At 46.4% G+C, this 27,828-nt stretch overlaps 1 protein-coding gene across 1 annotated transcript in view; it reads right to left on the reverse strand.

The window, feature by feature from the left end:
* Window positions 1-27,828, reverse strand: part of PHF11 (PHD finger protein 11) — a 166,916-nt gene that overhangs the window by 38,213 nt on the left and 100,875 nt on the right. Inside the window, exon 18 of the mRNA XM_063428648.1 lies at window positions 23,559-23,596. Coding sequence (XP_063284718.1) covers window positions 23,559-23,596 — 38 coding nt within the window. The remainder of the gene's footprint in view (window positions 1-23,558; window positions 23,597-27,828) is intronic.

The raw sequence follows: 27,828 nt of genomic DNA on the forward strand, positions 1-27,828 counted from the left end.
GTACATGCCCTCATTGTTTTTCAACTTGACTACTGCAACTCACTACTCATTGGTCTGCCAAATACCTGCACTCACCCTGTTTCAGCTGTAATCAACGGTGATGTCAGGCTTATCCTGATTGACCACTACTCCCACACCTCAGCCCTTTGCCAATCATTACACTGGCTTCATGTACCATTCACAACACCTGTACCATTCACTAACACAAACCTACAAAGCCCTCACTAGCTCCACTCCTTACCACATTACCTCTTTACTCAACAAATACACCACTTGTTCTCTTTGCTCTGCCATTGGCCTTTTCCTGAAACCTGCTCGTGCCCGCACTGCTAACTCACACCTGCAAGATTTGTCATGGGCTGTCCTATTCCTATGGAATTCCCTACAACATGCCATCAGACACTACCCCAGCCTTAAGTCCATTTCGAGGTATATTTGTTTTGCATAAATAATTTTAAGCAATAGTTTTTTTTCATTTTCATGTGTTTTGTTTTTTTTGACAATCTTTATTTAGTATCTTTTTTTTTCAAGTGTAATACAAGTAACAATGAGAAGCCATACATTGTGTCTTTTTCAACAACAGCATCTGTAATATAGGAAAACTGTGCCGCTAAACTGTGCACTTCTAACAGTCGGTTTTACCCAGTGTACCAGCCTGGGTTCAGGCCTGCGCCTGTGGCCTTGTCAGGTTGTTAGGCTATCCGTTAATTGACCACTGCTGTTTTGTTGTTTGTGGTTGCCTCCCCTCCATATGTTCCCCTCTGCCTCTAAGCCCTCTGTGTTAGGCGTTAGTACGCCGGTTCCCCTATTGCGTTGGTTATTTTACTGTTGTGTTTACGGTATGTAATCTATAATACTGGGGACCTTCACCAAGGTCTTTATTCCACGTTCCGTGGTTGTATAGCTACCCCTCGGTTATTTCATCGTTGTGGAGCCTACGGGCTGTTGCGGTTACGCTCTTTGGGCACTTGTTGCCGGCAGTCGGTCTTTGTGCAGGACTAGTCGGTCGTAGGGTGTGTGTCCGGGTTTCTGCCTGTGCCACAGTCAGTTGGGTTGCTGGAGTGGGAGGCTGTGTGTTTGTGTCGGGTCAGGACAAGTTTCCGCCCCCGATGCTACGCACAGGAGTTCAAAGCTGGTGAGGGGTCTGAGAAGGTGCCCACGTCCCGGTAGGGATTGGAAGTATGTTTTTATTTGGTGGTATCGGAACTGTTCGAGTAGCGTTGGCGTTCTATCGGCGCAGAGGTCTCTGAGTGGTTTAAGTCCTTGTGTGCCATACCATTGGTGTAGGTACATCCAATCTGCCTGTTGGAGGCCGGTTAGGTCGTTTTGGGATAGGGCATCGGCAAGGTCCGGGTTGTGCGTGATGGGTGTTAGGGGGCTAGGAGAGGTGGTAAGCTGCAGTCAGTAACGTGCAGCAATCCACACTCGTGGCATCGATCAGGGGATATTTGGTGTGTAGGTCTGCGTACGTGGCGGTGTGAAACCACAGTCTGAAGGGTATTTTTCTATCTGTCTGTTCTAGTTCCAAAGTCACCCATTGTTTTGAAGGGTGTTGAACGTGCCAGCCTGTTAGTCTATGCAGGTGTGTGGCACGGTAGTAAGTCTCTATGGAGGGCAATCCCGTGCCTCCCATCTGTTTCGGCAGTTCTAGGGTGGATTTTTTTGTGCGGGTAGGGCGGTCGTTATGGAGCCGAAGAAGGCTCTGCGCACAGTGATCGGCACTGTCTGGAATAGATAAAGTATCCTGGGCAGCACGTTCATTTTAACCGCATTGATACGCCCAAACCAGGAGACGTAGTATGGGGACCATTTCTTAAGGTCTGCCTGCAGCGACTGTAGTAGCGGGTGATAGTTATGGTAGTATATTTGAGACGGGTCCTTGGGCAACCATATACCCAGTATTTCAGTTTGGTGTTGGGGGATCTTTATGGGACGGGAGATGGAGGGCCTCAGACTTATCAGTGTTGAGCTTAAGGTTAGAAATCGCTCCAAACTCTCGAAAAGACACGAGGAGGTTAGGCAACGAGAGCAGCGGCTGAGTAAGAAAGAACAGCATGTCGTCCGCATATGCAGCTACTCTGTATTCATGACGACCAGTGCGAAATCCAGTGATTCCCCCATTCCGTCTGACCGCCCCCAGGAATGGTTCCAGTGAGAGGGCAAACAGGAGGGGGGATAGTGGGCATCCCTGGCGGGTGCCATTCTGGATCGGGAAAGGGGCAGACAGTGCCCCATTAATGCGGATCCTTGCTCGTGTACAGGGAGAGCACCCATGACAGCATGTGTGGGCCGAATCCCATGTGTGCGAGTGTGCTCTCCAGATACGACCAGTCCACCCTGTCGAAAGCCTTTTCGGCATCATTTGACAATAGCACAAGTTCCTTACGACGCGTCCGCGCTATGTGTAGGATGTTCAGTGCTTTGATCGTGTTATCCTTCCCTTCCCTACCTAGGATAAACCCAACCTGGTCTGAGTGTACCAGGTGGGGGAGGTGTTTCGCGACTCTCAGGGCAATGGTTTTTGCAAATAGCTTCAGGTCCGCGTTTAGTAATGATATGGGGCGGTAACTCGCACAGTTCGTCGGGTCCTTGCCCTCCTTAGGTATCACCGTGACTATGGCTGCCAATGTGTCTGTGGGGAAACGGCCCTCCTCCAGTATGGAGTTGAGACCTCGCAAGAGGTTCGGTAACAAAATGTCTCGGAACGTGTGCAAATATATCAAAAGGTCCTGGGGCTTTGTGGGTTTTGGAGAGTTTTAGGGCCGCTGCTAGTTCCTCTATTGAGAGGGGTTGTTCCAGGTCTTCCCGCATTTCGGCGGTTAACTTCTTGTCTACATTTCGTTCTAAGAATTCAGAGATTTGGTTAAGACGCCGTATTCGGGCAGCGTCCGTAGTGGGCTGGGGATGTTGTATAGGTCCGTGTAGTATTCTTCGAACGCTCGCTTAATTCCGTCCGGCAGACGTGTTTCAGCGTTGTCCCGGGGTTTTATTTTATGTATGTGGCTCGCTATCCGTCGGTCACGGAGCTGGCGGGCTAGCAGCCTGACGCTTTTGTCCGAGTGCTCAAAAAAGAACCAAGCAGATTTTCTAAGGGTGCGTAGGAGTCCCTGAGCTAGTATGTCTCGTCTCTGTCTTCGGAGCGCCGTCAGTCGGAGGAACGTGTCCTCGTCCTGGCTTTGCTTATGGCCTTGTTCCAGTTTGTCAATTTGTGTGTTTAATGTGGCTAGTTGTCGTGTGTTCTTTTTTCCGTTGTGTACAGACCTTAATATAGTGTCCTCTCACGACGCATTTATGGGCTTCCCAGACAGTCAGGGGCGGTGTGTCCGGGGTGTTGTTGGTATCGAAGTATTGTGTCAATGCTTGTCTTACTGGTTCTGTGTCTTGTAGTTTGAGCAGCAAGTTCTCGTTTAGCTTCCAGTGTCTTTCCACCGGTTTGTGTAGTGGAGATTGGATCTGGACTGAGATCGGTGCGTGGTCTGACTCTGCTATCAGACCTATGTTTGCCCGGCGGAGTAGGGGTAGGGCTTCCTGTGCTAAGAAGATGTAGTCAATCCGACTGTATCACTGATGCACAGCCGAATAGTAGGAATAGTCCCTGCCGTCCAGGTTCGCCGCCCTCCAGCAATCCACTAGTCCACTCCTTGTCAGTGCTCTCACCGCAGAGCGTATGCAATGACCTGGTATAGAACATTCCCCTCTAGATGTATCTAGCCTAGTGTCTAGTGGTGTACTAATGTCTCCTGCCACAGTTGATGTAGAATTATTAAAAACCTTTATTGATCCTGTATTGAATTTTTGTACTAACTCCATTTTAACTACATTACATGACAGATTTTCCTAACAGCATTTAGAATATTGAATAGAGAATGTATTTTCTAGAAGGACATGACTAACACCGGAATTATCAAGTTCCTGTAATATGAAACAAAGTATACTATAGCTAGGCCATGAGAAACCGCTCTAATGAAATGTTCTTTCATAAAAAAGACCCTGAACCTGACCCCGAGTCTGACATCACTAACTACCCAAAATGACGCCCAAGCCCCCCTTCCCACCGAGTAAGCCTCGTGCTGGGTAAGATGGCGCTTGAGCCATCTGTCCATACCCGTGTCCAAAATGACGCCACCTCCCGGTGGGAGGACACCTAGTTAGCCACTTAGTACTTGAGCCAATTGATAATATTGATGGGTGGACATTGACATAGCCACTTAACACCTAATCCAATTAATGATGTTTATTTGTTGTTATCTTGATATTCAATGATGATGTAATTTTGCTCTTATAAGGGTCTGCGAGCCCGCTTTTAACCAGATGCCATTAAATTTTCTCGAAGTGCTTTTAACCTGAACTCCGTGTGTCAGTGTGAATTTACTTCTGCGTATACGCAATTTAATCATCTCAGATTTGGACAGGAACAGATAGACATTTGAACATATTTGTTTATTTTTAAAATAATCTACATCAATTTGGCGCCCAACGTGGGGCATCGGGCTATGGCCTCTGGCCGGTAAGCCGTCCTAAGGAAGACGCTGCTGGACGGAGGAATCCTGGGGGAAGGAAAGGAGACTGATCACCTCCCAGTACACGGTAGAGACTACTGCAGAGCCTAGCCGGTATGTTCCAGCCCCTTTGATTGACCCGTCCCAGTGTCTGTGACTGCTGCCGGGAGGACATCAAAGACAGGTAATATCTTGCCCGGTGCCTTATTGTTACCCACCTGTTTACCTGCATTTAGTCTATCTGTTGCCTGGGTGTGTTTGCATTGGTCTGTCTCTAGCTTAAGTGCCCGGGTGGAGTGTTTGTCTGTATGCCCCTTTGGGATAAAGGGGGGGGTGGACCTGTGGTGTTTGCCTGGGGGTCCTCTGTTGCCTGTTTACCCCTTTTAGGAGCCACGTGGCTGTGGCTGTGGGGAAAAAGGGGGGTGGACCTGTGGAAGTTTTCCTGGGGGGTCTTCTTTGCCTGTTTACCTCTTTTAGGTGCTGGGTAGCTGCAGCAGTTAGGAAAAAGAGGAGGGGGGAATCTGTGGAGGGGTGTAGACTCATTGCTTCCTGGGGATTCCCCACGGTGTCACTTTGATAGCCTAGCTAGCCTCATTGTGCACATAGCTCTGCTTGCAGAGAGGTGGTACCCTCCAGCTTCGAGCGCTGAGGCTGGTGGCATTCCAATTTTATTTGTGGCGGGTGGATTCAAGCAGGCATTGCTGTCTCCAGCACCACGTGGTAGTGAGACTTACGGGTGGGTCCGTAGGGGCGCTACCGGAGTGAGGGATAGTGGTGGCCACACTTAGTGGACCGCTGTAACAAGGATTCGGGTCGGAGATGGTTGCTGTTTCCTGTGGCCGCTGGTAGTGAGACTTACGAAAGTCGTTCTCCGAGCGGGGACACTACGAGGTTGAGGGAGGTGGCTTTGGTCACATGAGTAAAGGAAAGGGATTACTGTTGAATTTATTTGAACTGTGATGCATGCACTGTATTTCAATTGAATTGTTGTTTTAATTGGGAGTCATTCAAACTCCTGTGTCTGTCTCTACTTTCACTTTACTTTTACTTTTTACTCTACTTCCTGTGTTATTTACACTTTCCACTCCTATTTCTCTTGTGAGAGAAGTGATTGGTCACACACTTCTCACCTCGCTCCAATCCGTGGCTACCTCAGGTAGGCGGAATTAGTGACTAGTCTACGTTTTGGGAAGACGCACTTGGGGGGACCCACCCTCTCAAGTGGCAGTCGAGCATTGTAGACACTGTTTCATTTTTCCTTCCTCTATATCTGGGACGCCTTTTATAGGGGGAATGGGACAGGAATTAGGAAAGCCCAGTAAGGGCTGGTTAGCGTGTGATCTAGTTGAAGACAGAGAGGGAGAAGAGATGGTTAAGGGAATTGAAAAGATTGCTAAAGTGTGTAAAATTGCTGTGCCTTCATGTGGTAGATTACAGCCAGAAAGCTGGCGTAGATTACTGACAGAGAAGAAAGGCAAGCTTGCAGATAATGATTTACTACGTACTGCAGAAGCCTGGTACAAAGTAGCAAGAGCTATTCAACAGGAAGGTTGGGTTGAGGAAGAAATAGATCACAAAGGTGTAAAATTGTATGTATATCATAATAATTATGTTGCTGGGGCATTCCCTCAGCCAGCGCCCCAAAATGGCGCCCAGGGGATGTTTATCCCCAAGGTTCAGTCAGCAATGAGTGACAGCCAGCTGACCATGTTCCCCACTCCCAATCCTCCCATAACCCATCCCGTCATTGCCCCTGTTTGTCTGGTCCTGAATTCTGATGGATCTTTATTCTCCCCCCCATCATCCCTAACACTCCCATCATCCTCATCCATCCCTACACTACCTTCTCTGTCTAAACCAAACATTTCATCCGCCATTCCTTCTCTACGCTCTCTCTCCGTCAATAACCCTACCCTCCCACTTGCAACCACCCAGTTCCCTAACCCCTCCTCACCCGCTACTGTCAATCCCACTACACCCACTCCGGCTCCTCCTACTACACCCGCCTCTGCTAATCTCTCTCCGTCCTCTCTCCTGCCTATTCCTCCCACAGCCCAAGTTCCCACCCCTTCAGCTTCATTTCCATACCCCGGATATTCTTCTTCCTTTCCTAATCCCTGCCCAACTAACCCGCCCTCCCCAGGTTCCACCTCGGCCCCTGCCCAGATGACCTGGCCATACCCCTTCCCTTACCACTTGGCCCTGCCCTATCCAAACCAAGCCTACTTCCTTTTCCAAGCCACTCCCCAGACCCCGTTCACGCCCAATCCGGTACAGTCTACCCCGGATGTGCCCACATCCAACATGGCCGCCACTACCTCCCTTAACCCTAACGCAGCTTCCTTTCACGCCTCCAATATGGCGGCCCCCAGTTATCCAGCTCCCCTAATGCCGGTACTTCCCGGTGACTACTTATCCCAAGCTCATAATCCACTGGCCACCCCGGCATCCGGGATTCCCGCATTCCCCCCAGTTCTGACACCTCAAGCGGCCCCAATGCCCAGAGGAGTCCAGGTCACAGACGAAGATGAGTATGAGGAGGCCGACTCTCATGGATACCGGGGCTCACCGGATGCTACGGGGCCTCCGCCTCGCTGTTCCCTCGATGATCCTTTCGGACATACGGGCCGGGGGGGGATCAGGCCCCTCCTAAATATGTTTCTTTTAATCCTACTCAGGCTAGTGCTCTGATGAAATCACTCCCTGACCCAGAAAAGCAACTTATGCCTTTTTACCGAGGGGTAGTTCAAATTCAAAAGACTTATTCCGCCGCATGGCGTGATTTACTGAGCATTTGTGCTATCAAAGCCGGAGATGCATACTGGCCCAGCATTGCCCGCCACCTCAGCACAGATTTGCTTATAAGTGACATTGATTACCCCTCCGGAGTAGCATTCTGCAACCAGCTAAAGGAATGGGCTAAGGACAAACTTGCAGATCAGGCTGCTGGCCTTACTGATATTGTACAGGAAAAAGGAGAATCAGTGGAAAAGTTTCATGCAAGACTGTTTCAAATGTTTACAGATTTGGGATTTGATCTCACAGACAAGATCCATTCTCAAATGCTGTCTGGTTCATTTGTCCAAGGTGTCAAAGACTCCATACGCAAGGGAATCATTGCTGCACGCCCTGAATATAAAGTAGTCCCTCTGGATACCTTACTCCTAGTTGCTAGGGGTCTGGAATCTGCCCAGACTCCTAGAAGGCCCAATTCAGCTCCTCTCATGGTGTCCCGCCCCGGACCTGTTCCAAAAGGTACAAAACCCGAGGATGGACATTGCTTTAATTGTGGAGCTAAAGGTCACTTCAGGGGTGAATGTCCAGAACCCAAGAAAGTGACAAAGGCTGCACATGTCCCCAAGGCCTCAAAGACAGTTCCAATTGAAGAGGAACCAGAAGATTAGGAAATTGGCAAGCCTGTGTCATTAACCCCTGTCATGGCAGTGTCTGCAGGGGATAAGGGGGGGCCACTTGCCACTGTGACTCTACCCATTGAAGGACAACCTACTACATTTCTTGTTGACACAGGTGCAGCCCGAAGTGTTCTACGAGAACAAGATCTGCCAGACCCATCATTTCTGTCAAATATTGATGTCTCTTGTGTAGGAGTGGATGGCCTACCAAGACACAGTCCTTTAACAACTCCATTACGAGTTGGCAACTACCCTAGCTTGCTTGCTCGTTTTGTGGTATCCTCCACATGCCCCATTAACCTGTTAGGCGCTGATGTCCTCTCACGCCTGCAGGCATCTATCATCTTCACTCCAGATGGACAAGTAGAGCTATCTACCCCTCTATCTGTGTCAGACACCTCAGCCTTGTGCTCCCTGCCTCTGATGCTCCATTTAGAAAATCCCCATGAGGATTCAAAGGAACTGAGGTCCAATTTCCCGGATTCACTAAAGACACAAGTACCTGCAAAACTGTGGTCCTCAGGCCCAGAGGACATAGGGCACCTAAAAGTTCCACCTGTGGTGGTAAAACTCATTCCAGGAGCAAAGCTACCAAGGAAACCACAATACCCTTTAAAACCAGCTCAAGCTGCAGCTATCTCAATTCAAATCAAAGCACTCTTGGAGAAGGGTGCTCTTGTCAAGTGTGAATCAAAATGCAACACCCCATTGTTTCCTGTGAAGAAAAAGACTCCAAAAGGTGAACCAGAGAAGTATAGAATGGTCCAGGATCTCCGTGCAGTGAATGAAGCAACAGTCCTGGACACCCCTATTGTACCAAACCCACACACTCTGCTCTCTGGGGTCCCACCTTCTGCAAAATACTTCACAGTCATTGATCTGGCCAATGCCTTCTTCAGTGTAGCCCCTGGATCCAATTTGCCAATACCTGTTTGCCTTCACACATGAAAAGCAACCGTATACATGGACTGTCATGCCCCAAGGGGCACAAAACTCTCCAAGTCAATTTGCAAAGGCCATGTGCTCTATCCTTGATCCATGGCAATCAGACCATCCAAAAGTTGTCCTACTCCAGTATGTGGATGATTTGCTGCTCTGTGGAGATGACATACCCACAACAGAAGAATGTTCAATTAGTCTCCTTTGCTATTTAGCAGACCAAGGATGCAAAGCTTCACTTCTCAAGCTTCAATTCTGTCAACCTACTGTCATCTTCCTTGGCCATTGTCTATCCCAGGGTACTAGACATCTCACTCGTGACCGAGTTAGAGCGGTACTGGATATTCCACCCCCAAAGACTTCAAAATCTCTACATGCCTTCTTAGGCCTCATTTCCTACTGACGAGCATGGATCCCAGAAGCCTCTCTGCTCATGCAACCACTCTATGATGCACTTAAGTCAGACCCATTCTGCCTGACCAATGAAACACAAGACAACTTCTGTACACTAAAACGTGCCATTGCATCTGCTCCTGCTCTAGGCCTACCAGACTATACCAAACCTTTCAAGTTATTTGTCTCAGAAAGACAAGGCCACGCTACAGGAGTCCTTACTCAAACAAATGAATTAAGAGGCCGTCAAAGGCCTATTGGATTTTTCTCCTGCCAGCTGGATATTGTGGCCAGAGGGACCCCTTCTTGCCTTCGGGCCGTTTTTGCAGCAAGAGAACTCATTGAAAGAACTGCAGACATGGTCCTTGGCCACCCTATAGTTGTCTTGGCCCCTCATGACATCTCTGCCATCATCAACCAAGTACAACTCAAGCATGTGTCTCCTGCAAGACACCTACGTCTTCAATGTCATCTCCTGTTACCTGACAACATTACCATACAAAGATGTCAAGTTCTCAATCCGTCCACTCTTCTCCCACTACCTGAGGGAGGTATCCACTATGGGTTTATCATGGATGAAACCTACATCTACCTTCTTACTGGTACCATCAAGAGAATGCATCCTGATTTATCCTTTCACGACGGACAAACACCTCTCTGCGAGGGAGCAGGATATGCCTTCTGTACCATGTGGTACAAGCCAAACATCACTCCTGAACCTTGCTACGAAGATGAGCTCTATCATCTGGTGGAGGTGAAACTCACTGCACAAGACTTCTACTGTGACTCTGAAGGCAACAGCATGGTCCTGATTCTTCTACCTTCAGAACTCAAATACTTGTATCATCATTGGGACATTGCCGTCCCACATGTCCCTGTCACCAAGCTAAAAACAAGATCATGGAATGATCTTGGACCCATGGCAAAATTATGGGCCACCATGAATGAATCACAGCTACAGGAAAATGGCATTGTCAGGTACCCAACAATTGACCATCTTGAAGCATGGCCACGCCACTTCCTGGAAAATGAATTTCAAGATCTGGTCATAGTGAATGACTATGACCCAGAGACACCTCATGACTGTTTTGAACAGATGAAAATGGAGACAATACACCTACCAACTGTACATGAGGATCCATTAGCAGATCCTGATCTCACTCTGTTTGTGGACGGTTCAAGGTATGCTGATGAAGAAGGAAAATACCACACAGGATATGCCGTAACCACAACAGATGAAGTTATCAAGTCATCATCTTTACCGCCAACAATGTCTGCACAAGAAGCTGAATTGCAAGCCCTGACTTCAGCATGCAAGATCTCCGAAGGAAAACGTGCCAACATCTACACAGATTCAAGATACGCTCTGGGTGTGGCACATGACTTCGGACTAATTTGGAAAACAAGAGGATTTCTTACCACTGCCGGTACGCCAGTCAAACACAGTTCTGCAATCAAGGAACTAATGGATGCCCTCCTACTCCCGGAAGAAGTGGCCATTTTGAAAGTAAAGGCACATGGGAAATTGGATACAGATGAAGCAAAGGGCAACCACTTAGCTGATCAGGCTGCTAAGCAAGCAGCAAGAAAATTGCAGGAAGTGGATGAAGAAGTGTCCGGACACGAAGAAACTCCTATTTTTACCTTGCAGACTCTTCCTACTGACCTAAGAATTCTACGGGAACAGCAAGCTACAACTGCCCCTGAAGAAATACAGAAATGGAAGAAGAAAGGAGCAGTCCTAAAGGATGGAGTATATTACAACAACTTTAGATTCTGCCTTCCTAAAAATCTTTATCCAGCAGTTGTCCAATGGGCACATGGACCTGCACATCTGTCAAAAGACTTAATGGCTGCCCTCATACAGAAGTATTATGAAGCACCTGGAATCACAACATTGATCAACAGCTTCTGTAGGGCCTGTGTCATTTGCGCAAAATGCAACCCAGGAAAACCAATCAAAGTGCCCTTGAAACACCTGGCTAAGCCTATCTACCCATTCCAGAGAATTCAGATTGACCACATACAAATGCCCAAGAGTGGGCCTCATGAATATGCGCTAGTAATAGTGGACATGTTTTCAGGCTGGCCAGAAGCCTATCCAGTGGCCAATATCACTGCCAAGACAACAGCAAAACGTCTACTTGCAGATATTGTATGTAGATTTGGACTTCCAGAAGTCATTGAAAGTGACCAGGGCCCAGCCTTTACAGCAACAGTGACTAAAGAAATTTGGACTGCTCTGGGAGTGACCCTAGCTTTTCACACCCCTTACCACCCACAAAGTAGTGGCAAAGTGGAACGCATGAATGGCACCCTAAAAGCCAGAATGTTAAAAATGTCACAAGAAACAAAGATGCCCTGGCCAGAAAGCTTGTCAATAGCTTTATTCAGCGTTAGGCACACACCTAGAGGGAAGCACTCACTATCCCCATATGAGATTCTATTTGGGACTGCACCCAGACTAGGTTGTTATTACCCGCAACAGTTACAGCTTCAAACTGATGTTTTAGTAGATTATGTAACTGAACTTGCAAGTGCCTTGAACAAAATACATGCCCAAGTTTTCTCTTCAATTCCAGATTCCGAATTTGATACGGGTACCCACAACCTGCTTCCCGGAGATTGGGTTCTGGTCAAGAAATTTGTGCGGAAACATACCCTGGAACCAAGATTTGACGGACCATTCCAAGTTCTCCTGATCACTTCAACCTCCGTCAAGTTGGCCGGCAGGCCACATTGGATCCACGCTTCCCATTGCAAGAAGACTCCTGCCCCGGAGGAAGCAGATACCGCACAACCATGTACCTCTGGTACACCCTCTCCTTAATTAGCCTAATTAAGGCCCAACAAGTAGCCATTACTAAAGATGCCAGTGGGTATACCTTCTGGTACAATTCTTCATGTACCCGTGTGGCTACATACACTTTTGATTATTGTGACATTGTAGACTGCCCATTTCCTACGTCACAAATTCAAACTATCTATAGAGATATCCCACATGTAAAGGACCCCTATGTTTGTGTAGTTGACAAGCAATGGGGGCATAACTGTAACCATTGGGGGGCTGCAGGGTGGAATGCTGGGCCTGCCTGGGGTTACAAAACCAAAAGTGCCTTATCTAAGGTAGATGACCATGGTAGATCCCTCCTCCAAAGAATGACCCTAAGGAAGCCTGGAGGAGGTACACCCATGAAATTAATTCTAAACATAGAGCATCCCAGCCCAACGGATGCAGATCAGTATGTAATGGGAATGCATTGGAAGAAAGGTTCCTATAACAAATTGGGGCACTTCTACCTAAAAGATATGTGCCACTCTCCAGAGTGGCAAGGGGCCACCCACATGGTCCCAAATCCATTAAAACCACACATCCAGACATGATGGCCATCGCTAACTGATGTAGAATTATTAAAAACCTTTATTGATCCTGTATTGAATTTTTGTACTAACTCCATTTTAACTACATTACATGACAGATTTTCCTAACAGCATTTAGAATATTGAATAGAGAATGTATTTTCTAGAAGGACATGACTAACACCGGAATTATCAAGTTCCTGTAATATGAAACAAAGTATACTATAGCTAGGCCATGAGAAAGCGCTCTAATGAAATGTTCTTTCATAAAAAAGACCCTGAACCTGACCCCGAGTCTGACATCACTAACTACCCAAAATGACGCCCAAGCCCCCCTTCCCACCGAGTAAGCCTCGTGCTGGGTAAGATGGCGCTTGAGCCATCTGTCCACACCCGTGTCCAAAATGACGCCACCTCCCGGTGGGAGGACACCTAGTTAGCCACTTAGTACTTGAGCCAATTGATAATATTGATGGGTGGACATTGACATAGCCACTTAACACCTAATCCAATTAATGATGTTTATTTGTTGTTATCTTGATATTCAATGATGATGTAATTTTGCTCTTATAAGGGTCTGCAAGCCCGCTTTTAACCAGATGCCATTAAATTTTCTCGAAGTGCTTTTAACCTGAACTCCGTGTGTCAGTGTGAATTTACTTCTGCGTATACGCAATTTAATCATCTCAGATTTGGACAGGAACAGATAGACATTTGAACATATTTGTTTATTTTTAAAATAATCTACATCACAGTTAAGCAGCGTGAGTGTTTTGTTCAGGAAGACATGTTAGTTTCGGTTTGGCGAATACAGGCAGGCAAATGTGTAAGTGTGTTGTGCAATGGTCCCTTTGATAAATAAGTATCTACCCCCTGGGTCTGTCCGTTGCTCTGCGCATATGAACGGGACATTATGTGAGAAAAGGATAGCCACTCCGGCTTTTTTTTCATCTTTGTGGTTTGAGTAATACCCTGTGGGGTATCTCCCGTTTTTCAAGGTGGGGGCCTCTGCACCTTTAAGATGCGTTTCCTGCAAGAATGCCACCGAGACGCGCTCCGCCCATAGGGTACGGAGTATTTGGGATTGCTTCTCGGGGACGTTGAAGCCTCTTACGTTGTTAGACCACAGGGTAAGCGGCGCCGGCTCGTATTTGGAGCCCATCTCTGTCTGCACTTGGAGTGGGGAGTGGGTATGACAATGAATCACAAGGTTAGAGGTTGGGGGGTGAGAGGGGTGTGGTCAGGTCGGTGTCGGGGGTAGGAGTGTCAGTCTGATAAGAAGGTAACTATGACTCGTTTCGGAGTCAGTCGCCCACCGGTGTCAAGTCCCCTCCGGCTGTGTCACCGGAGTAGCCTCCGAGTATTTGTACAGTGTGAGTCCGTCACTTGGGGTATGTGGGTCGTCCGGTTTGGAGAGAACGGTCGTATGTATCGCTCTACTCGCACGGCACCCAGCCCACTAGTCCTGTCTATCAGAAATGTTCCCATCGGTGTGGGGATGTTTTATGAGAATGCCTCCCCGTGTCTGTCGATTTGCCTTCGTGGGCCCATGGGTCTCCGGGGTCTTTTTAGTGTGAGTCTGGTTGGATGTCTGGCCCCGTGGCTCCTTCAAGGACCTGGTCCCACCTCGGGCCCCCTCTCCGGCCGATCCACTCCGGTCCAGAGTACGTTGATGAGTTTCCCTCCCTCATGTGTATGCATGTGTAGTGAGAAACTTGTAAACATCGTTAACATTATAAACATTACAGACCAATCCGCATTACTAAACTCCACCGGGCGATGTGTTGGCCTATATTGCCAGTGAGCTTGCTAACCACTCCGGGACTGGGAGAGGTCCGGTCCATGTGTCCCCTTGGGTGTGTACGTTACAATCCAGTCCCTGGCAGCCCCCCAGTACCCCAACCACCCAAAAGGGTGTCGAGGGTAATAAGCCTGAGTCTGTCAAGACACGGGGTATATCCCTCCTTTAGCTTTCCCGGGCATCTCCCGCCCCATTCAAATCCCCCCACCCCACTGGTGTGGCGTCCCAGTAACTCAGTCTCAGGCAACTTTGGCATGGTTCTAAGTGCTACGGGCCCGGGACAAGGGTTCAAGTACATACCCAGCGATGTGTTGGCTCTACCGAAGGTGTGGGGTGCTCGCCGCCTAGGGAGGTCGTCTCTCGGGGGAGCATCTGGGGTGTCGTGGCTTGGACTGTCCATCTCGTTGTGCAGTAGTTTTTGGGTTGATCTGTGGGAGCAAAGTGGAGGTGTTCAGCCGTCGGTGGGATCACTCAGGGGTAAGGCCCTGCCTTCTGGAGCATGTTATTCCTCGTGGCTGTCCGGGCCGTACCTGGCCTCTCGCTTGGTGCATTTGGTCGCAGTGGCTGCCTCTCCAGGACCCAATTTGAGACCGCCACTGCTGGGAGGCCTGCGGCTCGCAGAAAGCGTGGGACATCCACTGGCCAGCGTATGATGTGCCATGTGTTGCCCACCTTAGCCTGCAAGCTAAAGGGGAATCCCCACTTGTATTGTATCCGTCGTTCTCTGAGCAGGGTGGTTAGCGGGCGTAGCGCCCTTCTCGCTTCCAGAGTGAGCACGGAGAGATCCTGGTACAGGGAAATCTGGGCATCCATGTAAGTGAGGTTCTGCTGACTTCTTGCTTCCCTCATGATTTCATCTTTTAACGAGTAGGAGAGCAGGCAGCAAATTATATCCCTTGGCGGTCCCTCCGCGGTCGCGGGGCGCAGGGCTCTGTGTGCACATTCTATTCCGAAGTCTGCCGGCGCTCTGTCCCCTGGGATGTGGGTGAACAGGCCCGGCAAGAACTCTGGTAGTGCCTCCCCAGCGGACTCAGGGAGGCCCCGTATGCGGATGTTATTCCTCCGTCCGCGGTTGTCCAGGTCCTCCAGATGCCTCCTGAGCTCTAGTAAGACATTGCCTTGTCTGGTAGTGGCGGTATCTGCGGCTTGGCGGTGCTGTAAGTTTTGGGCCCTGTAAGCCTCCAGATCCTCCACTCTGCGTTCCAGGGCCCTTAGGTCCCTCCGCACCTCCAGAACTTCCTCTCTGATTGCGGTCCTTATTTCAGCCAGCAGTTCCGTTTTATCCGCGCGGGATAACATGTTAGCAGAGATTGTGGCCAAGTCTGCTGCTATTTGGGTAAGTGATTCTCCTCTGCCTGGGCCCTGTGTTAGGCTGTCGTTGCTGCTCGCGTCTGGGGATGCCGGTGCCATTTTGGCCGCGGCCTGGGCCACCCGCGTGTCTTGCGGCGTGCCGAAGTACCCGTCCATGGGTCCCGCGGTGCGACCCGGCGAGCCCGATTCTGAGGGGCCCAGGGTGTGTTGCCTTTTAGTTTTTTCCATCCTGGGTTAATTTGTGCGTGTGTATCGGTGCTGTAGTGTCCTACTCCATACCCGTCAGGCCACGCCCCCCCCCCCTTTCATGTGTTTTAACATTCTATTCATACTTGATTTACTTTCAAAACATTTACGGGGTCAGGTCCTAGCTGACCCTGCAGACTGAAGTAGACAGGTGTCATCCTACAAGTCTAAACTAGTGGAACATGATCATCGTATGGATCAGTTTGCATAGGCCTTCCAGACTTTATTAACTTGCACTGCACACCTCCAATCAGAGTCACCCTCTGTTCAGGCTGCACAGCATGCTGCTGTGGCAGCTACCAGTGGTCAGAGAGCCCCTCCACCTAGATTCAGTGGTGACTTCCAGGAGTGTAGGGGTTTCATTAATCAGAGAGAATACTACTTTGAGACATCTCCTGGTTCTTTCCCATCTGACAGAGCCAAATTCGGATACTTGATGAATCAGCTATCCGGTAAAGCTCTAGCCTGGGGCAATCCCCTATGGGAGAGTGGGAAATCTATAGCTTACAACTACATGGAATGTATAACTGAATTTAAGAGATCATTTGAACCCCTTGGTAAAGTAAAAAAGGCAGCCTTAATAATGCGGATAAAGCAGGGCAGTAGATCCGTTGCGGACTATGCCATAGAATTACGCAGGCTAGCTGCGGAGGTAGAGTGGACAAATAGTGGGTTGGTAACTGCCTTCTCTGAAGGTCTATCTGAGGCTCTATTAGATGAGACAGCTGCTAATCATCTTCCAAACTTGCTGGAGGACTATATTGTTTATATGATGGATATAGCTAATCGCCTTAGGGAAAGAGCCAAAACCAGGACACGCACTATCCGTACCCCTGTTCCCCCGTATGCTTCCACCTACACCTACAGTTAGTAACGAGCCTGAATCTATGCAACTGGGAGTGATGAAGCTGTCCGAAGCCGAGAAACAGTATGTATTGTGGAAAAAAGGGGCATCTGCGCCTTAATTGCCCAATACGTTCGGAAAACTCCAGCACCTAAGCACCGTTAGAGGACCGGTCTTAGGTGTTATGAGATTGTCCTCTATCTTGCCTCACAGCTGATTTCTCCTACCTATTGTTTTATCTTGGGGTGCTCAGGATATACCATGTAAAGCTCTTATCGATTCTGGAGTCGCTGAGAGTTTTATAGAGAAGAAATTTGTTGAAGACCTTCTTATTCACCTGAGGGAGAGACCTACACCTTTGGCTGTTGAGGCCATAAATGGTAGACCCCTTCTAACACCCCTTATAACCCATGAGACCCTTCCGTTATCCCTGTCCGTTGGAGTGCTACATAGGGAAAAACTAGCTCTACAGGTTATTTTAAGACCTTCATGTCCTGTTCTTGGGTTTCCTTGGTTAGTGAGACACAATCCGGTCTTAGATTGGGATAAGGGTGAGATTACTTCATGGGGTACTACTTGGGGTACTACTTGTAAAGAACAATGTCTCCTTCCTGTTAAACCTGTAAGTCAGATTAATGTACCCACTGTGGCACCACTGTCCACAGTGATCCCTCCGCAATGCCTTCATTTTAAGGAAGCATTTAACAAAGCCAATACCAAAACACTACCACTACCAAAACACTACCTCCACACCGGCCTTATGATTGCGTCATTGATCTTCTTCCAGGCACTATGAGCCCAAAGGAAGGGTATATCCTCTATCCCCCCATGAGAATGAGATCATAGAAGAATATATTCAGGATGACCTTGACAAAGGTTTCATACGTAGGTCTTCCTCTCCTGCAGGTGCAGGCTTCTTTTTTGTGTATAAGAAAGAGGGAGACTTACACCCTTGTATCGATTATAGAGGTCTTAACAAGATCACTATAAGGAACGTCTATCCTATCCCCCTTATCATCTTTGATAGACTTAAGGGGGCTAAGGTATGTACGTAATTAGACCTCAGGAGCGCATATAATCTTGTCAGAATAAAAGAGAATCATGAATGGAAAACCGCATTCCACACATGGAGTGGACATTACGAGTATCTCGTAATGCCTTTTGGATTATGTAATGCTCCAGCGGTTTTCCAAGACCTGATTAACGATGTCATAAGGGATTTCATTAATTCTTGTGTTCTAGTTTATCTAGGCGATATCCTCATTTATTCCTCAGACATTTCTACCCACTACATTGAAGTATCACAGGTACTAACAACACTATTACGTAATGGTTTATATTGTAAACTGGAAAAATGTTTATTTCATCAGACAGCGGTACAGTTTTGGGTTATGTTATCTCAGCCAAGGGTTTTGAAATGGATCCCAAGAAACTAGAGGCGGTCTTACAATGGCCCAGACCTAAAGGCCTCAATGCAATCCAAAGATTCATAGGCTTTGCCAACTATTACCGCAGATTTATAAAGGGATTCTCCTCAGTCATATCTCCCATTACCAGTCTCACACGAAAAGAGACTGAAACCCATGTCTGGCCCTCTGCAGCTTTGTCGGCCTTTGAAAAACTTAAATCTCTCTTTTCTACTGCCCCAGTGCTTGTACATCCTGACCCTTCCAAGCCTTTTGTTTTGGAGGTTGATGCTAGGGAGACAGGGGTTGGAGCTGTCCTCTCTCAACGTGAGTCCCACGACACTCCACTCCACTCCATCCTTGTGGCTTCTATTCCAAAAAAACTATTCCCAGCTGAGGTCAATTATGACATAGGGAACAGGGAATTATTCACAATAATCCTGGCTCTTAAAGAGTGGAGACACTTGGTAGAGGGTGCTAAAGTTCCCGTTCTGATTATAACTGATCATAAAAATCTGGCATATATCAGTGAGGCTAAACGTCTCTCGTCCAGACAGGCCTAATGGTCCTTGTTTCTTTCACGTTTTTATTTCATTATCACGTATAGACCTGGTTTGCGTAATACTAAGGCCCTATCATGACAGTTCGAAACAGACTCTGATAGGAACCTAGAGGTCGTGCGCATCATACCCCTTAAATGTATAGTGGCTACCACCATTTTCACCATGTCCTCTTCATTAATGGACAAGGTGCAGAATACCCAAAAACTCAGGCTCCTGAAAACAAACCCAACGATAAACTGTTTGTGTCACCTACAGAGAGGACAGAGATACTCTCTTTGTACCATGACACCAAGTCAGCTGGTCATCCAGGATTTCAAAAAACCCTGTCTTCCATATCTAGGCAGTTCTGGTGGCCTTCTATGCTTACGGATGTCACTGATTATGTCAAAGCATGTACCGTTTGCGCTGTGGCTAAAACCCCTCGTAAGCTACCTTGCGGTCTCTTACAATCACTTCCTGTTCCTGAAACGCCTTGGTCTCACATTGCTATGGACTTCGTAGTGGATCTACCTCTATCCCAGGGGTATACTACCTTTTTAACAGTGGTAGATTGTTTCTCAAAAATGGTTCATTTAATTCTTCTTTGTAATCTACCCACCTCAGCTGAATTAGCTCAGATCTTCATTAGGTAGATATACAGGTTACATGGGTTGCCTCAAGAAATCATGTCAGATCGAGGGACTCAATTCATTTCTAGATTTCGGAGGAAGTTTTGTTCTGAACTTGGAGTTGCATAGTCTTTTTCTTCCTCGTACCAGACCAACGGGGCTACTGAAAGGGTTAACCAGTCAATAGAGGGATTTTTGAGAAGTTTCATATCACACAATCATGACAACTGGTACGATCTCTTGTCTTATGCTGAATTTTCGCATAACAACACCACTCATGATTCTTCCCAGCATAGTCCTTTTTACATCACTAGTGGTAGACATCCTCTTGTTGTACCCTCGCAGTTTCATGAGACTGGTTTACCTGCTCTTGATTGCCATGCGTGCAACATGTTTTATCTTTGGCCTCCTCTCGTAAGGTCTATGCTGACAAATGTCGCTCTATGGCACCTAATTATGTTGTTGGAGATAAGGTCTGGCTTTCCACTCGCAACATCCGGTTGAAAGTTCCAACCACGAAATTGGCAATGCTTTGGCACTACCTCCGGCATTACGTATCCCCAATGTGTTTCATGTATCCCTGCTCAAACCTTTGTTGTGCAATCGCTACACTAGGCGCTCTTTCCATCCTTCGCCTATGTCAGTTCATGGCCAGAAGGAGTATGAGATCCAGGCGATTGTGTCACGTTTAAACATTTGTTATGAAGGAACACAACTGCAGATTTCGTATAGTTTGAATATTTATTAAAGAAAGTAAAAGGTAAAGACTTTAATTCCACTTTACAGGTACTGTAGCATTAAGTAATAAACGATAACTGAAGTCCACAATTATATGCACTGTAGCTTTAAGGAGTAAACGATAACTGAAGTCCACAATTATAAGCACTGTAGCTTTAAGGAGTAAAAGGTAACTGAAGCAGCAAGAGTCCTTTAGTAGTATTAATTAATTAGATGATAAAAAGTTACAATAGCTGTTCCATAGACTTTAAATGAAGAAAGATAGATGCAGCTAACTGAGACAAGTATGAGTTGAAGTTAGCTGTAACGGTTGGCTTTAACGAAGGACCTTGGAGACAGGAAATAACAGCTTTAGATGCAATGCTTATCAGAGAAGTTTTACTTAGCTTCCGGCACATAGAACACTGGTTCCCGAGATTTCCTCAGAGGCGGATTATCCTGCATGGATAGAGTTCAGCTTTAGCCGTGGATGAGGAAAGGTGAAGGGAACTTTGCAGAGTCTTTCAGTCCGGTCTGGTAGCAGAGGCTTTCACAACGAAGTTGTAGCCGGGTTGTGAGTAAGGAACGTAGTTCAATAATCCAGCCCTGATCAGCTGGTGCAGTCAGATTAAATAGGCAGACCGTGTCATAAAGGGGTGTGGCTAGGCTCCGTGGAACCAGGAAGTAAGAGGATACCATAGTTAAGGCATGACAGTACCCCCTCTTTAATGAGCAACCTCTGGGTGCTATTGACTTGGTTTAGAAGGGTAACTCTTGTGAAATTTGGAAACCAATTTGTCGGCATGAACGTCCGAGGAGTTTTCCCATGTATCTTCATCAACTCCATATCCTTTCCATCTGATGAGGTATTGTAAGGAGCCACGATGGATCCTTGAATCCAGTATACTTTGAATCTCGTATTCTTCTTCACCCTGGACCAATATGGGATCAGGAGAAGTAGTGAGATTTCTTTGGAAAGGGTCAGGATGATGAGGCTTCAACAAGGACAATTGATTGGATCTTTGGCATACAGAACAAGATTTGACATAAGATTCGATAGTTTGGTCTTGACGAGGCCACCAACAGTATCTTTTAGACAATTCAAGGGTCCTTTTCATATCTGGATGACCTGCCAGAGGAGAATCATGAATTAATTCAAGTATTTTAATCCTGAAGGAGGGAGGCACGTAAATCCGGTCTTTGAAATAGTAGAGACCGTTTTTCTTAGATAATTTAATTGATTTAGGAAGTTCAAGAGCATCTTCACTGAGACCTTTAATGTCGTCAATAAGAGAAGATAAGATTCCAATGACTTTAGGCGAAGGAGGTACTTGAGGAGTTTTGTGTTGAGAAAGGACAGCTCCAATTGCAAATTCCGAAGTATCCGTTTCAAGGACATAAGGATATGAAGGATTTGGAAGTTGAAGGATAGGAGCTGTTGTAAACTTTCTCTTTAATTCACCAATGATTGTAGGAGGAGGAGACTCCAGTTCGGTGTCAGAACAACATGAGGTTTTAGCTAGTTCTTTCGTAGACTGAAGAATTGGAATACGTTGCAAGCATGTTTTCTTGCAATAATCAGAATCAAATGCAAGAGAGAAGGGAAACCATGAGATTTGAGGGTTGTGGTTCCTTAACCAGTTGATCCCCAATATAATAGGAAAAAATGGTGATGAGATGACATCAAATATAAGACTTTCCGTATGAGTATGATTGATGGTTACTTTTAGAGGGATGGATTCATGAAGTATTGGTCCCGATGAGATGAGGGACCCGTCAATCACTTTAACAGGTACAGAAGTTCTTTCGTTAGTAACTTGCAGGTCTTGCACACTTTGGGCTAGTGCATTAACTCTTTGATTCAACGTAGTTATAGTAGAATCGAAATCTGCTGGATCCATTACAATGGCTGGATTATTCTGTCACGTTTAAACATTTGTTATGAAGGAACACAACTGCAGATTTCGTATAGTTTGAATATTTATTAAAGAAAGTAAAAGGTAAAGACTTTAATTCCACTTTACAGGTACTGTAGCATTAAGTAATAAACGATAACTGAAGTCCACAATTATATGCACTGTAGCTTTAAGGAGTAAACGATAACTGAAGTCCACAATTATAAGCACTGTAGCTTTAAGGAGTAAAAGGTAACTGAAGCAGCAAGAGTCCTTTAGTAGTATTAATTAATTAGATGATAAAAAGTTACAATAGCTGTTCCATAGACTTTAAATGAAGAAAGATAGATGCAGCTAACTGAGACAAGTATGAGTTGAAGTTAGCTGTAACGGTTGGCTTTAACGAAGGACCTTGGAGACAGGAAATAACAGCTTTAGATGCAATGCTTATCAGAGAAGTTTTACTTAGCTTCCGGCACATAGAACACTGGTTCCCGAGATTTCCTCAGAGGCGGATTATCCTGCATGGATAGAGTTCAGCTTTAGCCGTGGATGAGGAAAGGTGAAGGGAACTTTGCAGAGTCTTTCAGTCCGGTCTGGTAGCAGAGGCTTTCACAACGAAGTTGTAGCCGGGTTGTGAGTAAGGAACGTAGTTCAATAATCCAGCCCTGATCAGCTGGTGCAGTCAGATTAAATAGGCAGACCGTGTCATAAAGGGGTGTGGCTAGGCTCCGTGGAACCAGGAAGTAAGAGGATACCATAGTTAAGGCATGACAGATTGTAGACTCCAGATGGTCCGGAGGAGCGCTCGTGGGTTCCTGCCCCCGACGTTCATGCTGCTCGCTTGCTGCGCACTTTTCATGCCCGGTTTCCCGATAAGCCGGTCCCTTCCCGTCCGGTGGGCGGTTTTTGGGGAGGGGGTACTGTCACGCCGGCGCGTATCGCTACAGCGGTATTCCCACAAACTAAGGGGAATACTGCTATACACTCACCGGAGGTGACCTCTCCTCTCTCAGCAGCCGGGTCTGTATCATTAAAAAAGCCGGCCACTGCAGCTATGAATATTTAAGGGTTTCCTGTTTAACCCTTAAAGGGCCAGATCAATTTTAATATGGGTGTGTTACACACATAAGCTTGGTCACATGTTTCCCTACAGCCCATCAGGAAATGCCTTTAGCTATTTAAACCCAGTTTGTCCATTTCTCTGTGCCCTGTCCTGTGTTTCTTGTATATCTGACCTTGGCTTCCCTTATTGACTATCCGATCCCTGTATTCCTTGACTTTTGGCATGGCTCCTGACTATTCTGATATCTCCATTCCTTGACCCATGGCTTGTTTATCATCGTTTGCGTTATACCTTTGTCTTGGCTTTTCCCTATCCTGTGTCTTTTTGCCTTTTTACGTTAAATCCGGCCATTCTAAGGTTCGGTAATATGTCTTAGATATTTGCTTTATATCTACTCAAGTTCTGCGTGTTGGGAATCTACAGTAATCCTGACATTACTTCACTTCATTCAGGCGTTAAAAACACTGAACTATAAAATTTAAGAAGTTTATGCATACATTTCCAATTTCGTTGGCATCATTAATTGGCAGTGATCCTGAAATACATTAAAAGACACATTTAAATTAAGAAAAACATTAAATATTCTTATGTTTTAACATTTCTATTCTAAATGATATTGATATAGAGTTGTACAAAAGGCTTGTCTAATATTTCACTAAATACTAATTTGTGGTCCATATTATGGTCATCTTCACACATTTTGAGATTTTAGGGAGTAAACCATAAACAGGAAAAGAAACAGTGAAACAATCCTAGCAAAACATGTTAAAAATAGCAGAAACTGGGAAATGGTGGCTGACTACCATGCTGTGAATGTACAGTGTTGCAGCTCCTCCAGCTTAGGTGTATAATCGATAGTAACACAAAAAGACCAACGGATTTTTACCAGCGACCAACTATGGACCTTGTGGAGACATGAAGTGTGCACAAATTCAAGGTGAATTTCAAATTCTAGACCAAGGCCCGATTTAATCTTGTTGGATACGTTTTCCCAATGATTTAATATTTTTGGATTACATTTTAAAATGATCTAAAACTATAAAAAATATTTAGTTTTTTGTGATGTTTTGCTGTTTTTTTTTTTAAATGCACGTTTTATTATATATTTTTTTATATTTTAATATGTTGAAAAAATGTAATGTTTTTCCAAAAAATATTAAATAATTCAGAAAACTTGTCCAACAATATAAAATTAGGGCCTCAAATAACTGAACTCAAAATATAGCTAAGTTGAGGAATTTTTCCAATTCAGCTTTTTTAAACTACATTTTAAAATTCACTTTGACTTCCCAAATATTCTTACAGTGAATCCTGGTGATGTTATTGCTGGTACAAAAAGTCAAATTGTGACCGTGGGCCCGATCCACTCTAGCATACACAACATACTTCAAGGGGAAGGGTAGCGACAGGGCACTTGAACGACACACAGCGGGAGACGGGCCATACCAAACCTCTGATTGGCCCATGGGTACCCTGGCTCAGACACCAAGAGGTAAGACCGGGGGCGGGGGAGCCACAGGAGACAATAAACATAGCCTGAGCCGGATAGGAACACATAAACACAGATAGAACATCCACCCATTAGGGTACCACATGCCAAAACAAACCAAGGAAACATGGGCAACTAGTGCCCTCCCCAAACCTAAAACACACTGTATGGACAACAACGCACATACCAAGCAGGTTGGGAGTCGACGGAGGGGAGTGAGTATTGATCGCTACACAATCAGTCACCACCACTACTGTGAAACTACAGGACCCCCCTGAGACAGACCCAGACTGTAAATACAACCGGAGTCCCTAACGTTGGAGTTATAACCCCGACACAGGAACAACCACACCCGGTTCAGGGTCGACGTCACACCCACACACCCGAAGAGTCAGACAGACCCTTCACCACAACACGACTCTCAGACCTCTCTATACCCTTCAACACCTCATACCCCAAAACCGGTGCCACTGCGGGAGCGCCTCCCCTCCGCTGAGATGGCTGCCACATGGGGATTTGTCCCGGCCCAACTGACGTACTGGTCCAACAATGTCCAGGGCCTCAATGCACATGAAAAGCGGTCGCACCTGTTGAGGCGGCTGTGGGCCGCAAAAAGCATCCGTGGCGTTCCTGCAGGAGACGCATTTCAGGGGTGGTGACGCACCCAAGCTGGAGAACCGACGATTCCCACAAGGTTTCTACGCGAACCACCCAGAAACCAAGAAAGCGGGAGTGGCGATACTCTTTGCCCAGACGACACCTTTCCACCACACGGCGTCCCAGGTGGACCCCAACGGCAGATATCTCTTCCTAAAAGGCACCATAGCGGATCACACCTATACTTTCGTGTGACTATATGGCCCAAATAGAAAACAACACATCTTCATATCCCGGACACTAGCCAAGTTAGAGAAATTCAGAGAGGGCCTCTTGGTCCTGGCCAGAGACCTAAACATTCCACTGGACCCGCGCGTGGACACCTCCAGGGGCCAGACTGCAGTTCCCGCACACTGCATTCGAGTAGCACAGCGGTCCCTACACAAACTAGGATTAGTTGACTGTTGGAGGGCATGCAACCCAGAAGAGCGAGACTACACCCACTACTCGGCAGTCCATGCACACTATAGCCGCATAGACTATATATTCCGAGAGCAGGAATATTTAAACCTCCTGCACGAGGCGCATATAGGCATAATGGACCACGCATCACTACTGATCCGCACAAGCTCCCCACTTTTCAAACTACGAGAAAGACAATGGAAACTAAACAAATCCCTACTAGACGACCTGGAATTCAAGACGACAGCAGCCCAAACCCTGACCGAATACTTCACAACCAATGACAACCCGGACACAACACCATTAACGCTATGGGAGGCACACAAATGCATCATTCGGGGCTACTTTATCGCTGTGAGTACCAGACGCAAACAAGACCGAACAAACCGCATCACCAACTTGACGAAACGAATAGCCGAGCTGGAAGGGGATCATAAGAAGAACCTAGACGAGGAGACGTATCTCCACCTAACGGACGCACGTAGAAAACTGAGATCCATAATATCACAAGGAATGTTACACACCGCGAGGAAAGCCTCCAGATACTACTATGAACACTCAAACAAAAGTGGCAGAATGCTAGCAAAGATGCTACAGGAGAAACGAAGGGCGCAACACGTTCACAAGATCCGCACAAATAGGGGAGACATCACACGACTCCCAGACGGCATACTGACCGCGTTCGAAGAATACTACGCGGAGCTGTATGACCAGACACAATTCCGAAAGGAATAGGAGGCACGACACCACAGGGAACGGACTGCCGCATACCTTCAAAACCATGTTACCCGAAAGCTCACCCCAGAACAAAAAGCAGAACTAGAACTACCCCTCACAATCAAGGAACTGGCTGGAGCATTGAAATCAACGAAAGCGCACAGGGCCCCGGGACGGACTGCCCGCCTCCTACTTATGCTCCTTCAAGGACATCCTACTACCACGACTCTTGACAGGCATCAACTCAATACGGGAGGGAGGCCAATACCACAAAGACACCCGAAGAGTGACAGTCAAGATCATACCTAGGGAAGGAAAGGACCCAATAAACTGTGCCAGTTATAGTAATGAACCAAAGTGAGCTTAGTACAATCTGGATATAACGTCCAGACTCTACTAATCAAATGAGTGGAGCGCTAAAGGTATAAACTTACCCTAAAATGGGGTTAAATCTCAGATGAATATCAGTACATATAAAGGAAAACAAAAAATAAAACACAATATAGTGTAAATCCACAGGTGATAATGTATTTTGGTGATAATTCAAGTAGTCAAACTCACACATCAGAGCCTTAAAGGGACAGGCTCAAATCACTTGCACAGTAGTATCGTATGGAGACACTGCACCCTTTTGCCTGGAATGGATTTCCTCAAAGGAAAGAGAAAGGGAGACTTCCTAGTGTATTATGTTTCAACCAAAGTAAAAAACACAGTGGTTATGGTTGTGCTCACCTTTTCCTGAGCCAATGAGAACCTGGCTCTGGATGATAGACCTGGGTACCTCTAGAGGGGGGCACCTGCCCTTCTTTAGCAGCAAGATGAAGTTAGAAGCTGATGGGACTTGGTTTAAAATACATACATTTATTGCAACTTTAAATATAAAAACAAAAACATAGAATTAAATAAAAATATCCAGTTGCTTCTATATAAGATAAAGAATGTAATAAGCTCCAGTCCCGAGACGCGTTTATCCCACACTATGGGGGCTTTTTCAATCGGTATCCTCATTATCTTCATGCTGCTTTTTAAATATGCCGGTTTCTTTATCCAGTAGGCGGTCCTCCCATCCCATCCTCCAATCCAGATTTAGCTTCTTGTGAGGTCAATTTCCTTACCTTCCCTTCATCAGGGTGATTATGATCACTTCCGCTGTCACTGCAGCCATCTTGCTTGTGGGCACATACCCTCAAGCAAAAAAAAAAAAAAAAAGTGGCAGAACAGGTTAGTTCGCCGACACCCATCACCCTAAGTTAAATACATACATATTCCACCCTTTTAAAAATTGTGATCAGCACATAATAGAGAAAATTAATAAAACAGAGAAAAGAGGAAGGAAAAAACACACATAAGTACATATTAGTATCTTCTCATATAGTTCCATACTTCTTCTTAACAGTATCTATAGTGAATACATATATTGCAGAATGGATTTCTTCCCTATTCATTGTATATTGATTTCATTAATCATTGTCAATTAAAAGTTAAAGTGATATAGTCAATAC

The sequence above is a fragment of the Pelobates fuscus genome, chromosome 1 (genome assembly GCF_036172605.1).
Source record: "Pelobates fuscus isolate aPelFus1 chromosome 1, aPelFus1.pri, whole genome shotgun sequence".
Lineage (NCBI taxonomy): Eukaryota > Metazoa > Chordata > Amphibia > Anura > Pelobatidae > Pelobates > Pelobates fuscus.